The sequence below is a fragment of the Salvelinus alpinus genome, chromosome 9 (assembly GCF_045679555.1).
Source record: "Salvelinus alpinus chromosome 9, SLU_Salpinus.1, whole genome shotgun sequence".
Taxonomy (NCBI): domain Eukaryota; kingdom Metazoa; phylum Chordata; class Actinopteri; order Salmoniformes; family Salmonidae; genus Salvelinus; species Salvelinus alpinus.
In genome coordinates, this window is record NC_092094.1 from 38,195,003 (window position 1) to 38,206,257 (window position 11,255).

General features: G+C 45.8%; 1 protein-coding gene across 1 annotated transcript; it reads right to left on the reverse strand.

Annotated features, from left to right (window-relative positions):
• Nucleotides 1-504: 504 nt before the first annotated feature.
• Nucleotides 505-10,606, reverse strand: st3gal2 (ST3 beta-galactoside alpha-2,3-sialyltransferase 2). Its single transcript, XM_071416997.1, has 6 exons — nucleotides 10,193-10,606; nucleotides 6,045-6,238; nucleotides 5,016-5,195; nucleotides 4,444-4,489; nucleotides 2,769-2,888; nucleotides 505-2,539 (listed from the first exon to the last, which is right to left on the reverse strand). Exons 1-6 carry the CDS (start codon nucleotides 10,535-10,537, stop codon nucleotides 2,366-2,368), a joined length of 1,059 nt encoding a protein of 352 aa, XP_071273098.1. The 5' UTR covers nucleotides 10,538-10,606; the 3' UTR covers nucleotides 505-2,365.
• Nucleotides 10,607-11,255: the final 649 nt, after the last annotated feature.

Consider the following 11,255-nt stretch of genomic DNA (forward strand, 5'->3'; position numbering starts at 1 on the left):
AGGTGGAGATATGTTTTAACCACTAGACACAATGCCATCGGCTGTCATCTTGAACACATTACCTCAGCAGATACGAATTACAGACACAATGGCAAAATACTGATTGAGAAGAGCAAATGAATATAACCATAGTCATCAACTTTACCCATTTCTAGTCACAGATAAGAGTTGATTTTCTTTCATCTCTAGATAATGAGTTGTTTAAAAAGCAACAGCATAAAGGAAGCCTCTCTACGTGGCTCCTAGAGAAAGGCATAGTGAATCATATGGGTCCAGAAGGCACAGCTCTCAGCCAGGCAAGACCAGAGGGGGTGGGTATAATATAAGGTGTATGGTCTAAGTCGGAGAAGACATTTGAAGCTCTCAGAATATGTGTATGTGTCAGAGACATGACTGACACGCTGTTATGATCACAATAGCAGTACCCATAGTAGAAGGGGCTTTGGGTTTGTGTGAATGTCCTGTGCAGACTAAATCAAGCTTAAGATAGCACACGTGTACTGAGGTTTATGGTGCACTGCAGGAAAGGTATGTCCAACACTGGGACAAGGCACGCAAGCATGGATGTGTGTGTGTTGTCACATGGCTGTAAATTGCTGATATGTGTCTATTTTGTTATGAGAGGGGTCTAACTGAAAATCTCACTCTGACAACACTAAGTAAATCACACAATTTTGTTTACAGCACTCTCTCTCACATACACACACTAGTAAGGAGTGAGGGCTGATAAGAACTCACTGGCACTCCGTAGATGTCCTTAAAGTATGTGTGTCAGGTAGAGACACATACCTGAAACAAAACAAAAATTCCACACAGAAATGAGTTATGTATAGGAATCAGTTACAGTGATCTGCCCAACTCAATGTCAGAGTGTTAGATAAGAACATGATGTGCAAAGGATAGATATAATACAAGTATATCATACAGTACATGATGGTATATACCATATTTATGATATCATCATATGATTACACAACAGCAGACATCCTTAACTGAATGTCGCATTGCCAAATTGGCAAATAACTTTTTTTTAATAAGTTTTTACATTTAACTAAATTAGCACACGCCCTTATCCAGAATGACTTACAAAAGCAATTAGGGTTAAGTGTGTTGCTCAAGAGCACAGATTTCTAACCGAGTCAGCTCAGGGATTTGAACCAGCAACCTTTCAGTTACTGGCCGACACACTTAATTGCTGGACTACCTGCCTAGACCCCGCTAAGCTACCTTTTCAGAGTTCCTAAACTCTGATCTGAAAATATAGTGGCATTTTTTACTAGCAGTCGGGTTAGTTATGTTGTGCCATATTACTTTCCGTTATCAAGTGGTCATCATTAGACACAGAGGAGGCAGCCTTCCGTTTGTCCTATGTACATATAATGTCTGGGCCTCAGAGTGATGCAGTATCCCTTAACAGGCAGCAGGAGGCAGCAGGTCATCTTAGTGTGAGCTCTTTGTACTTAGTCCTATACTTAGTGGTATTAGCTCTTAATGACCAAGAACATTGTGTGAACGGTGTATGTGTGGAAGAGTGTGTGTGTATGTTAATGAGTGAGTAGTGTTAGTCTTATCCCAATATGTCTGCTTGTGTTGTTGTTGACCATGTGTAAGCCTCTCCCCAATCTACCTAATTAGAAGGATGATTAGTCACTTAAAATGGTTAAAACAAATCAAACGGTTAATACTGTATATGTGGTCAAATCCCTGTGGACCGTACATACCTTCAACATGATAGTCATATAATTACAACAGTAACTCTTATTTTTAAGTAGCCTCTGGGCTTCCAACCACGTAAACTTCAACTACCTAGTACTCCCAGCTCCGAGGGGCAAGGGGGCTTTAACAGCAGCTATACAGGTGGGTGTGGACACGGCAGGGGTAGATCAGTGTCCGTCACTGGTTGCCATGACATTTAGGGTGGGGGCTACAGAGTGGGAGGGGGCTGAGTATCTGGGTGTGAGACCCCTAAGGCGTGTGATGACTCAACCCCCTGCGGATGAGCAGGAGGTGGGATTGTGGATGGGACTGGTTCACAGGTCCATACAGTGGCTAGGTCAGACTTCTCCGCCCCCACTACATTATTCCTATAGTTCTGACCGTCCATTTCTCCTCAGGGCTGAGGGCTATGGAGGTAGGCCTGTTGGGGGCAGAGTGTGTAGTCACATGTAGTTCCACTCACAACCATCAGCATCTTACCCTCCTGCACAATGGGAACAGGGTCATCAGGCAACGTATGATCTAGTGTTATGGAACCCTCTCTATGCAAATCACAAAGAAACAGATAACTAAGCACATAAAGACGTCTGGTGGTGATGGTTACTCTAGTGTTCCTGTAAGCCTGCCCAGCCCACCACACCTCCAGCACTCACTTTCCTGGAAAAACTGTGATCTTTCCGGCCTTCGCCAGCGAGTCGATGATCTGGGCCTCGTAGTCTGCGTCATGTACCCCTGTTTTCCGGAACTCTCCAGAGTAGCGGTTCTGCTCCCAATAGTGGTGCCAGTTGCCTCGACTGTCAGCGCCAAAGCCAAAAACATTCACCTGAAGAACAAGACCAAGGTTTTCAAACATTACAGATAGACCAACAAATTATGTTCATGTCAATCCTAACAGACCGAGAGACGTGTGTGTGTGTGTGTGTGTGTGTGTGTGTGTGTGTGTGTGTGTGTGTGTGTGTGTGTGTGTGTGTGTGTGTGTGTGTGTGTGTGTGTGTGTGTGTGTGTGTGTGTGTGTGTGTGTGTGTGTGTGTGTGTGTGTGTGAGCACCTCACCTCGTCACACACGTGCAGAGCGAAAAACAGGACCAGCATGCCTGTGGAGGGGTAGCGTCCGTGGTGCCTGGTCCAGCGGTCATGGATGTACTTGAAGAAGGCTGGGTTGAAAATCTGAACCTGTGGAGATAAACAGTTTGTAAAGAGTTGACTTACCATTAATTAATAATTCTTCCTAAATTTGTACATGTCAATAAGAAATCTCTAAATAGCCATTTACACATTTAAACATTTGAATTATTTATTAAGGATTTATAAGATAATGAATAAGGTGTTTGATCATAGTATGTTCACAATTTGTAAATTATTAATAATGTACTACAAATGTACCAGTTATAACGGAGTTATTGTCAATTCATAAAATTATTTATAAGGTATTTATATATATCATGAATGGGATATTTATAAATTGTTAAATTAATGCATTTGTAAATGTCAGTACATACACTTACTTCTTCAGTTGTTGATTAATGTAGAGCCTTAAGAAACATTTACTAACTATATATACTTTACAAACATTTATAAATGACTTGTTACTCCCCAAAAGCTAGCTACATTAGTAGACAGTACCTAAAGCTCCACCAACGGCTAGAAATGACCTAAAACATGATATGGTCAAATAAAAAGTATGCAATACAAAGTAGAACATCTATTTCAATTAAAAACAGAGCATCTACAGAATCAATTGTATTGCATTCATTTCTTGCTTGAACAATTTCAGTTATATATTTCCTAAGGTTCACAACTGCAGCAATTAACAAAGACCTGATAAATCACAAGTGATCATCAACCCTCGGCAACTTGCACTTGACCCAAAAGCATATGTGCAGTGCTATATGGCCGTTTAACACTGAAATAGCCGGGCCTCGAATAATAAAAATAGCTGGCAATGACGCAGCCTTGAGGCAGCTACATTTTAACAGAGCCAATTTCTTCTTCGTTTAGGCAGGTCTAAAGAAACATTATGATAGTAAGACTCTTGCACATTTTTGGTTGACTGAGTGAGGGAAATGCTGTAAATTATGAGGACTCGATGTATTGTGAAAGATGAGACGTTGAGGATTGTAAATACTGCTTTGATGTCATACAAGCAAGACAAACACCCATGAGTCCAAACGTGCACTTCACATTTCCATATCATAAAACTCATTTCATATACAGCGTCAACGTTTATGATCATTATGTTTGATGTACACTTATAAGATGACATGGAGTCATACCTTAGGTTATTCTGAACAGAATGAGCCTGCCTGTCTACTGTGAATAAAATTGGCGCGACACACGCACCTGAATGCACTCCGTTCTATGCGCACCAAATTATGATCCGTTTCCATGAATTGCATTGTGAAAGCCTATCTATCGTATTGTATAACTTAGCTAGTCATACTGGCTAATAGAATAAGCTTTTAAATTATGCCCACCTGACCCAGATTGAGATTTATAATTGACCGCTTTAGGATTGCGTGTGTGATGTCAGGGATGCAGGGCTGAGTTCCAAACAAAACAACTACAAGTGTGCTTGCTCTAGTTCCTCAACAGCACAGCTACACTCTTAGAATAAAAGGTGCTATCTAGCACCTAAAAGGGTTCTTCAGCTACAATTATGTTCCGTTGAAAAGTACCATTGACTGATACATATAAGAGATCGGAGAGATTCTGATGATAGATGTAGTACCTTGTCTTTGTCCACCCGTAGAAACTGCTTCACAGGGGCGTAGGTACTGAGAGAGAGAGAGAGAGAGAGAGAGAGAGAGAGAGAGAGAGAGAGAGAGAGAGAGAGAGAGAGAGAGAGAGAGAGAGAGATGAAACACCCTTTTATCCTTTACTTTCTAAATTGCTTTTAAGTGATTGAATGATTCACAGATGGCACGTTGTTCCCGTGTTTCCACAGAGAGAGTGCTCTGTTGATGATGTGCTCTGACCTGGACTGGGAGGAGAGAGAGAAGAGAGAGCGAGAGAGAGAGTGGCACTGTGCTTGTGAAGGTGTGAAGCAGCAGGTCACTTTGAACATGTGAACAAAATCTGCTAGTGTGAAAAGATGTGTGTGTTAAAGCAAAATAAATGGAGCTGGATTGAGTTTGAATGTGTGTGTATGTGTGTGTGTGTGTGTGTGTGTGTGTGTGTGTGTGTGTGTGTGTGTGTGTGTGTGTGTGTGTGTGTGTGTGTGTGTGTGTGTGTGTGTGTGTGTGTGTGTGTGTGTGTGTGTATCCATGCGTAAATGCATGTGTGTGTGAGCATTGCTCTCACAAGCGGATCTGTCCAGTGGAGAGTGCGCTGGTGATCCACAGCAGGTCCAGGGTCTTGAAGGGCACCAGGACGAAGCTGACATTGGCTGCCAGGTTCTTGGCACTCTCTGGGTACATGAAGTGGTGGGTGGTGTGGCTGCCTGCATCCTCCTCATAGCCCACCGTGGGGGCCAGGTTGATCCTGAAGGACACAGACAGGACAGACACAGCGAATCAGACCATGCTGGAAGTAACTCCAAAGACAAACAGACACGGACAGAGGGATATCCAGACTTTAGGGAAGAACGACAGACAGACAGACACCATAAAGACAGAGTAGTAGCTGGTTGGGCCCACGCAGGCAGGCTTCACAAGGCAGCAAATGGCTGCAGATCCCTGGATGCTGTGCTGAGTTTCATTACTGTTATTTATCCTCCCACACACATTCTACTGTCATTAAAAACACTCTCTCTCCCCCCTCTCTCATATGCAAACCCACTCCCATGTTTAGATATTGTCACTGATTGTCTTCATCCCTGTCCATGGATTGTGTATGCGTTATGTGTGTGTGTAATTGTATAGTGGACTGTATGCATGGCTGTGCATGTGTAATGTTTGTGTGAGTATATGCTATGTATGTGTCTGTCTGTGTGTTTGCAGACAGACAGGGAGAGGGATTAGCTCAGTAGGATTTAGTGCATTACTGTTATAATCTATATGTTTTGCTGCCTTTATCTTCTTAAGACACAAAGCCGCAGCCTAGGGAGAGCTGCTGGTCACATGACCAATTATCCAGCCAATGTGGAGGGAAGATTTCATCAAACATAATCAGATTCAAGACATCAGAAGAACCAATTGTTGAGTACACCCTACGCCCCCTCCCCACCCACCGACCATAAGGGTACACAATGTCCTGCAGAGATACGAAAGCTTACAATCGCACTATTATACACTGTATAATACACTGTATAATACAACTTAACAGCTAATAAACAGATTTAGAAAACAAGCATCCTCTTTCTCTCCCACCCCCTCTCCTTCCCTTCCTCACCTCATGATGTAGTTGTGGCCGTCTATGGTGGGCCCATACCCGGCCCCACGGAGGTTGCCTGAGTTCCCCACCACTGCACAGCGCAGGCAGCGGGCGGGGTCCCAAGAGCCGTAAGGGGAGCGGCCTGGGATCACCTGGAACAGCCGCAGCAGCACCTGCTGGATAGTGTGGGGCTTGAACTGAGGCTGCAGCATCTACATGCAGGGGGCGACAGAGAGGAAGCACAGTCAGGAGAGCAGGCAGGGGCAGTAACATAGACTCATATGGGAGGACAGGCCACTGAGACTGGCTGAGGAGAGGGGGATGGGATGGGAGAAGAAGAGGTGGTTCTGAGGGCAGAAAAGGACACTCTCCTCTCTTTCCTCCACCAGGATGTCGAAATAGGGCAGAGGGGGAGGGTGTAGTAGTGATTCATGAAAAAAAGAAACTGAATATTTAAATGAACGTGAAAAGAGGTGAGATGTTTTGGGGGGAAATGGATGGAGAGAGGACATCTATGTATAAACATTGAAGGTGAAAATGAGAGGCTGTTTTTCAACACTTGGCTATCTGAGCACCTCCCAACAAAGAAACAAAATAGTTCCATCAGACTATTGGCACCCCTTTCAAATACCTCTCCCTCTCCCACAAGCAACCCTCTTTCTCTCTCTCGCCATCTCTCTCCTCGCACAGCTGCTCCCCCCTGCCACCTCCTCCCCAATTCTCAGTTTCCCCTGCATGACCTTCTCACTGTCTCTCTATTTTCCTCTCTCCCCATTGCTCCCCCTCTATCCTTTCCTCTATCTCTCTTGCTCCCTCTCTCATCTCTCTCACTCTCCTCAATGCCAACGCCTGCCACTGCACAGCGGATTTCTGCAGGGTCACTAATTCTTGGCAGATGTTTAGTGGGCACTGCTGCTGCCAGATAGTGTCTTTACTGCTCTGCTCCTGCTCTGCTCCTGCTCTGCTCCTCTCAGGCTTCATTGTAGAGAAACTATGACTATACTCTTCACTACCCCCTCTCCCTTATACCAGGTATATACACTGAGTGGCGCAGCGGTCTAAGGCACTGCATCTCAGTGTTCACTGTTTCTCAAACTAGACACTCTAATGTACTTGTCCTCTTGCTCAGTTGTGCACCGGGGCCTCCCACTCCTCTTTCTATTCTGGTTAGAGCCAGTTTGCACTGTTCTGTGAAGGGAGTAGTACACAGCGTTGTACGAGATCTTCAGTTTCTTACCAACTTCTCGCACGGAATAGCCTTAATTTCTCAGATCAAGAATAGACTGACGAGTTTCAGAAGAAAGTTATTTGTTTCTGGCCTTTTTGAGCCTGTAATCGAACCCACAAATGCTGATGCTCCAGATACTAAACTAGTCTAAAGAAGGCCAGTATTATTGCTTCTTTAATCAGGACAAGAGTTTTCAGCTGTGCTAACATAATTGCAAAAGGGTTTTCTAATGATAAACTTGGATTAGCTAACACAACGTGCCATTGGAACACAGGAGTGATGGTTGCTGATAATGGGCCTCTGTACACCTATGTAGATATTCCATAAAAAAATCTGCCGTTTCCAGCTACAATAGTCATTTACAACATTAACAATGTCTATCTACACTGTATTTCTGATCAATTTGATGTTATTTTAATGGACAAAAAATTGGCTTTTCTTTCAAAAACAAGGACATTTCTAAGTGACCCCAAACTTTCGAACTGTAGTGTATGTTATTTACCTTTGTGTAGCATAAGATCAATCAATCAATGTGCATGCAAAGAACACATTGAAACAAACAATTCAAAAAATGTACACACAATAGAGCATGTTGGGAAATATGACAGAGGGTCAAGGTTTTTGCGAGTTTGTGATGATTGTACTGTACCTTTATATCCAAAATATTGGGTAGAAAGGTGGACCATTATACTAGATTATCAACACATGTACCCTAAAAGGCACCAAACAGAGATTATATGTGTATGTCTGAAGGTACATTATGTGTATTTTGATATTTTTGTACCCCCGAGAACAATACTGTACTCTAACTGTACCCTTTTTTTGAGAGTGTAAGGGGCCAGCACTCTGCTCAAAGACTAGCCAATTCCATAAGAGATATGTTCCAAAAACAATATCTTCTAACCAACTCAAAATTGCAGACTTTTGACTTTACAGGAGATACATTAATCTTAATCTATGCACTCCTTCACCTTTCCCTACCTCATTAGTTCCTCCTCTCTCTAATCGTGTTTACTTTACACTGTTTCGGCACTGGCCGGTCTACTTCTGTTTACAATCTCACCTAATTATCTAGTGAGATATATACACTGCTCAAAAAAATAAAGGGAACACTTAAACAACACAATGTAACTCCAAGTCAATCACACTTCTGTGAAATCAAACTGTCCACTTAGGAAGCAACACTGATTGACAATAAATGTCACATGCTGTTGTGCAAATGGAATAGACAAAAGGTGGAAATTATAGGCAATTAGCAAGACACCCCCCAAAAAGGAGTGATTCTGCAGGTGGTGACCACAGACAACTTCTCAGTTCCTATGCTTCCTGGCTGATGTTTTGGTCACTTTTGAATGCTGGCGGTGCTCTCACTCTAGTGGTAGCATGAGACGGAGTCTACAACCCACACAAGTGGCTCAGGTAGTGCAGTTCATCCAGGATGGCACATCAATGCGAGCTGTGGCAAAAAGGTTTGCTGTGTCTGTCAGCGTAGTGTCCAGAGCATGGAGGCGCTACCAGGAGACAGGCCAGTACATCAGGAGACGTGGAGGAGGCCGTAGGAGGGCAACAACCCAGCAGCAGGACCGCTACCTCCGCCTTTGTGCAAGGAGGTGCACTGCCAGAGCCCTGCAAAATGACCTCCAGCAGGCCACAAATGTGCATATGTCAGCATATGGTCTCACAAGGGGTCTGAGGATCTCATCTCGGTACCTAATGGCAGTCAGGCTACCTCTGGCGAGCACATGGAGGGCTGTGCGGCCCCACAAAGAAATGCCACCTCACACCATGACTGACCCACCGCCAAACCGGTCATGCTGGAGGATGTTGCAGGCAGCAGAACATTCTCCACGGCGTCTCCAGACTCTGTCAGGTCTGTCACATGTGCTCATGTGCTCAGTGTGAACCTGCTTTCATCTGTGAAGAGCACAGGGCGCCAGTGGCGAATTTGCCAATCTTGGTGTTCTCTGGCAAATGCCAAACGTCCTGCACGGTGCTGGGCTGTAAGCACAACCCCCACCTGTGGACGTCGGGCCCTCATACCACCCTCATGGAGTCTGTTTCTGACCGTTTGAGCAGACACATGCACATTTGTGGCCTGCTGGAGGTCATTTTGCAGGGCTCTGGTAGTGCTCCTCCTTGCACAAAGGCGGAGGTAGCGGTCCTGCTGCTGGGTTGTTGCCCTCCTACGGCCTCCTCCACGTCTCCTGATGTACTGGCCTGTCTCCTGGTAGCGCCTCCATGCTCTGGACACTACGCTGACAGACACAGCAAACCTTTTTGCCTCAGCTCGCATTGATGTGCCATCCTGGATGAACTGCACTACCTGAGCCACTTGTGTGGGTTGTAGACTCCGTCTCATGCTACCACTAGAGTGAGAGCACCGCCAGCATTCAAAAGTGACCAAAACATCAGCCAGGAAGCATAGGAACTGAGAAGTTGTCTGTGGTCACCACCTGCAGAATCACTCCTTTTTTGGGGGTGTCTTGCTAATTGCCTATAATTTCCACCTTTTGTCTATTCCATTTGCACAACAGCATGTGAAATGTATTGTCAATCAGTGTTGCTTCCTAAGTGGACAGTTTGATTTCATAGAAGTGTGATTGACTTGGAGTTACATTGTGTTGTTTAAGTGTTCCCTTTATTTTTTTGAGCAGTGTATAAAGCCAGCAACTCAAGGACGTGACACTAAATAGGCTAAACCTCTGAACTCCCACCTCCTCTACGTTAATGTTAGAAATAACAACCTCTTTTAGCCAAGTAATCACATAGGCTTGATTTCCTGACAGTAATTCAAACAGAACTCCAGGGACATTTACAGCTCTGTCTTCTTTTAATATGATTGGCAGAGCTGCTCTCATTCTTTCCATGGAGACCAGGAGAACGAAAGAGAATGGGTAAAATGGAGTAAAAATAGGTGGTGTTCAACTGGATCACTTACCACCCACCAATAGTAGACATCTGAAGGCAGCTGGATGTTGTCCCGTGTCCACACGGGGGAAATGTCCGGGTCGTAGTTCTCATCGAACCAGTCCGACACCCCAGGGTCTCCCACACAGCGGGGGCAGGCACATGTCTTCTCCTGCTGGGTGCCCTCTAGAGGGCTTAGCTGGTGGGCGCCAGCGTAGTTGGGCACTAGTTTAACTCGGCGAGACTCCTCCCATCCGGGTGGGTCCAGGTAGGGCAGGCCGACGCCCCCCCTCAGGGAGATGGAGAAGAAGAGGGAGGTGAGAAAGACCAGGCCCAGGGAGCCCAGCAGCACCCACACCCTCAGTGAGCACCGCATGCCCCCTCCTCCACCGCCGCTAGACCCCGGCCGACCCCCCCGCTCCACGCTGGCCCCGCCTGTCAACCAGGGCCTCAGCTTCCCTGACCTCTGGCCCCTCGCCCCCCCAGGGCCGCCCCACACCCAGCCCCAACCCCAGCGCCCCTCCCGGTGCTGGGTGACGGACGGCACCCGGCCCCCCCACTGCCATGCACCGCTCCCTGCCACTGTCCCCACCCTACTGGCCTCAGCTCCACTCAGCGTGCAGGCTGGCTCACGCTGGCTCAGAGAGAACACTCTTCCAGTCCGTCAAACAGAGAGAGGGAGAGCCGCAGTGTCTCTCAGTGTCTCACACTAAACAGTTTCTCCCAGAGTTGCGTGTTGCTCCCTTCACTTTCTGTCTCTCCACACGTGGCTGCCGCTCTTCACACCTTCCACCCAGCCCCGACTTTCCACACACAGCACTGCTCAAGTCCTGGATGGGAGCTCCAACAGAGTGTCTGCACATAAAAAACTGACGAACTCAACACAAATTGTACACTGTTAGTCTGAGAACCTGTCAGAGCCTATCACGCTGTGTTAACCTTGGTTAACAGTCGTATCCACCTACAGTGATATCCATGGTAAAAGTCAGGTACTGAGTCATTAGTGTCATCTCAGTCGTCCAAGTGGTTAGTCCGCTCCTTGCGTTTGGAGTCCTCTGTGAAATGCTGAAGCAGTCTTCTGAGTGATGTGCTCT

Bases quoted from the DNA above. Each gene is read 5' to 3' on its own strand.
- st3gal2 (XM_071416997.1), bottom strand. From the start codon at position 10,537: ATGCGGTGCTCACTGAGGGTGTGGGTGCTGCTGGGCTCCCTGGGCCTG. The intron at 6,239-10,192 runs GTAAGTGATCCA...CCCTGCATGTAG, and splicing joins ATGTCTACTATTGGTGGGTG to ATGCTGCAGCCTCAGTTCAA. The intron at 5,196-6,044 runs GTGAGGAAGGGA...TGTGTCCTTCAG, and splicing joins GGCCACAACTACATCATGAG to GATCAACCTGGCCCCCACGG.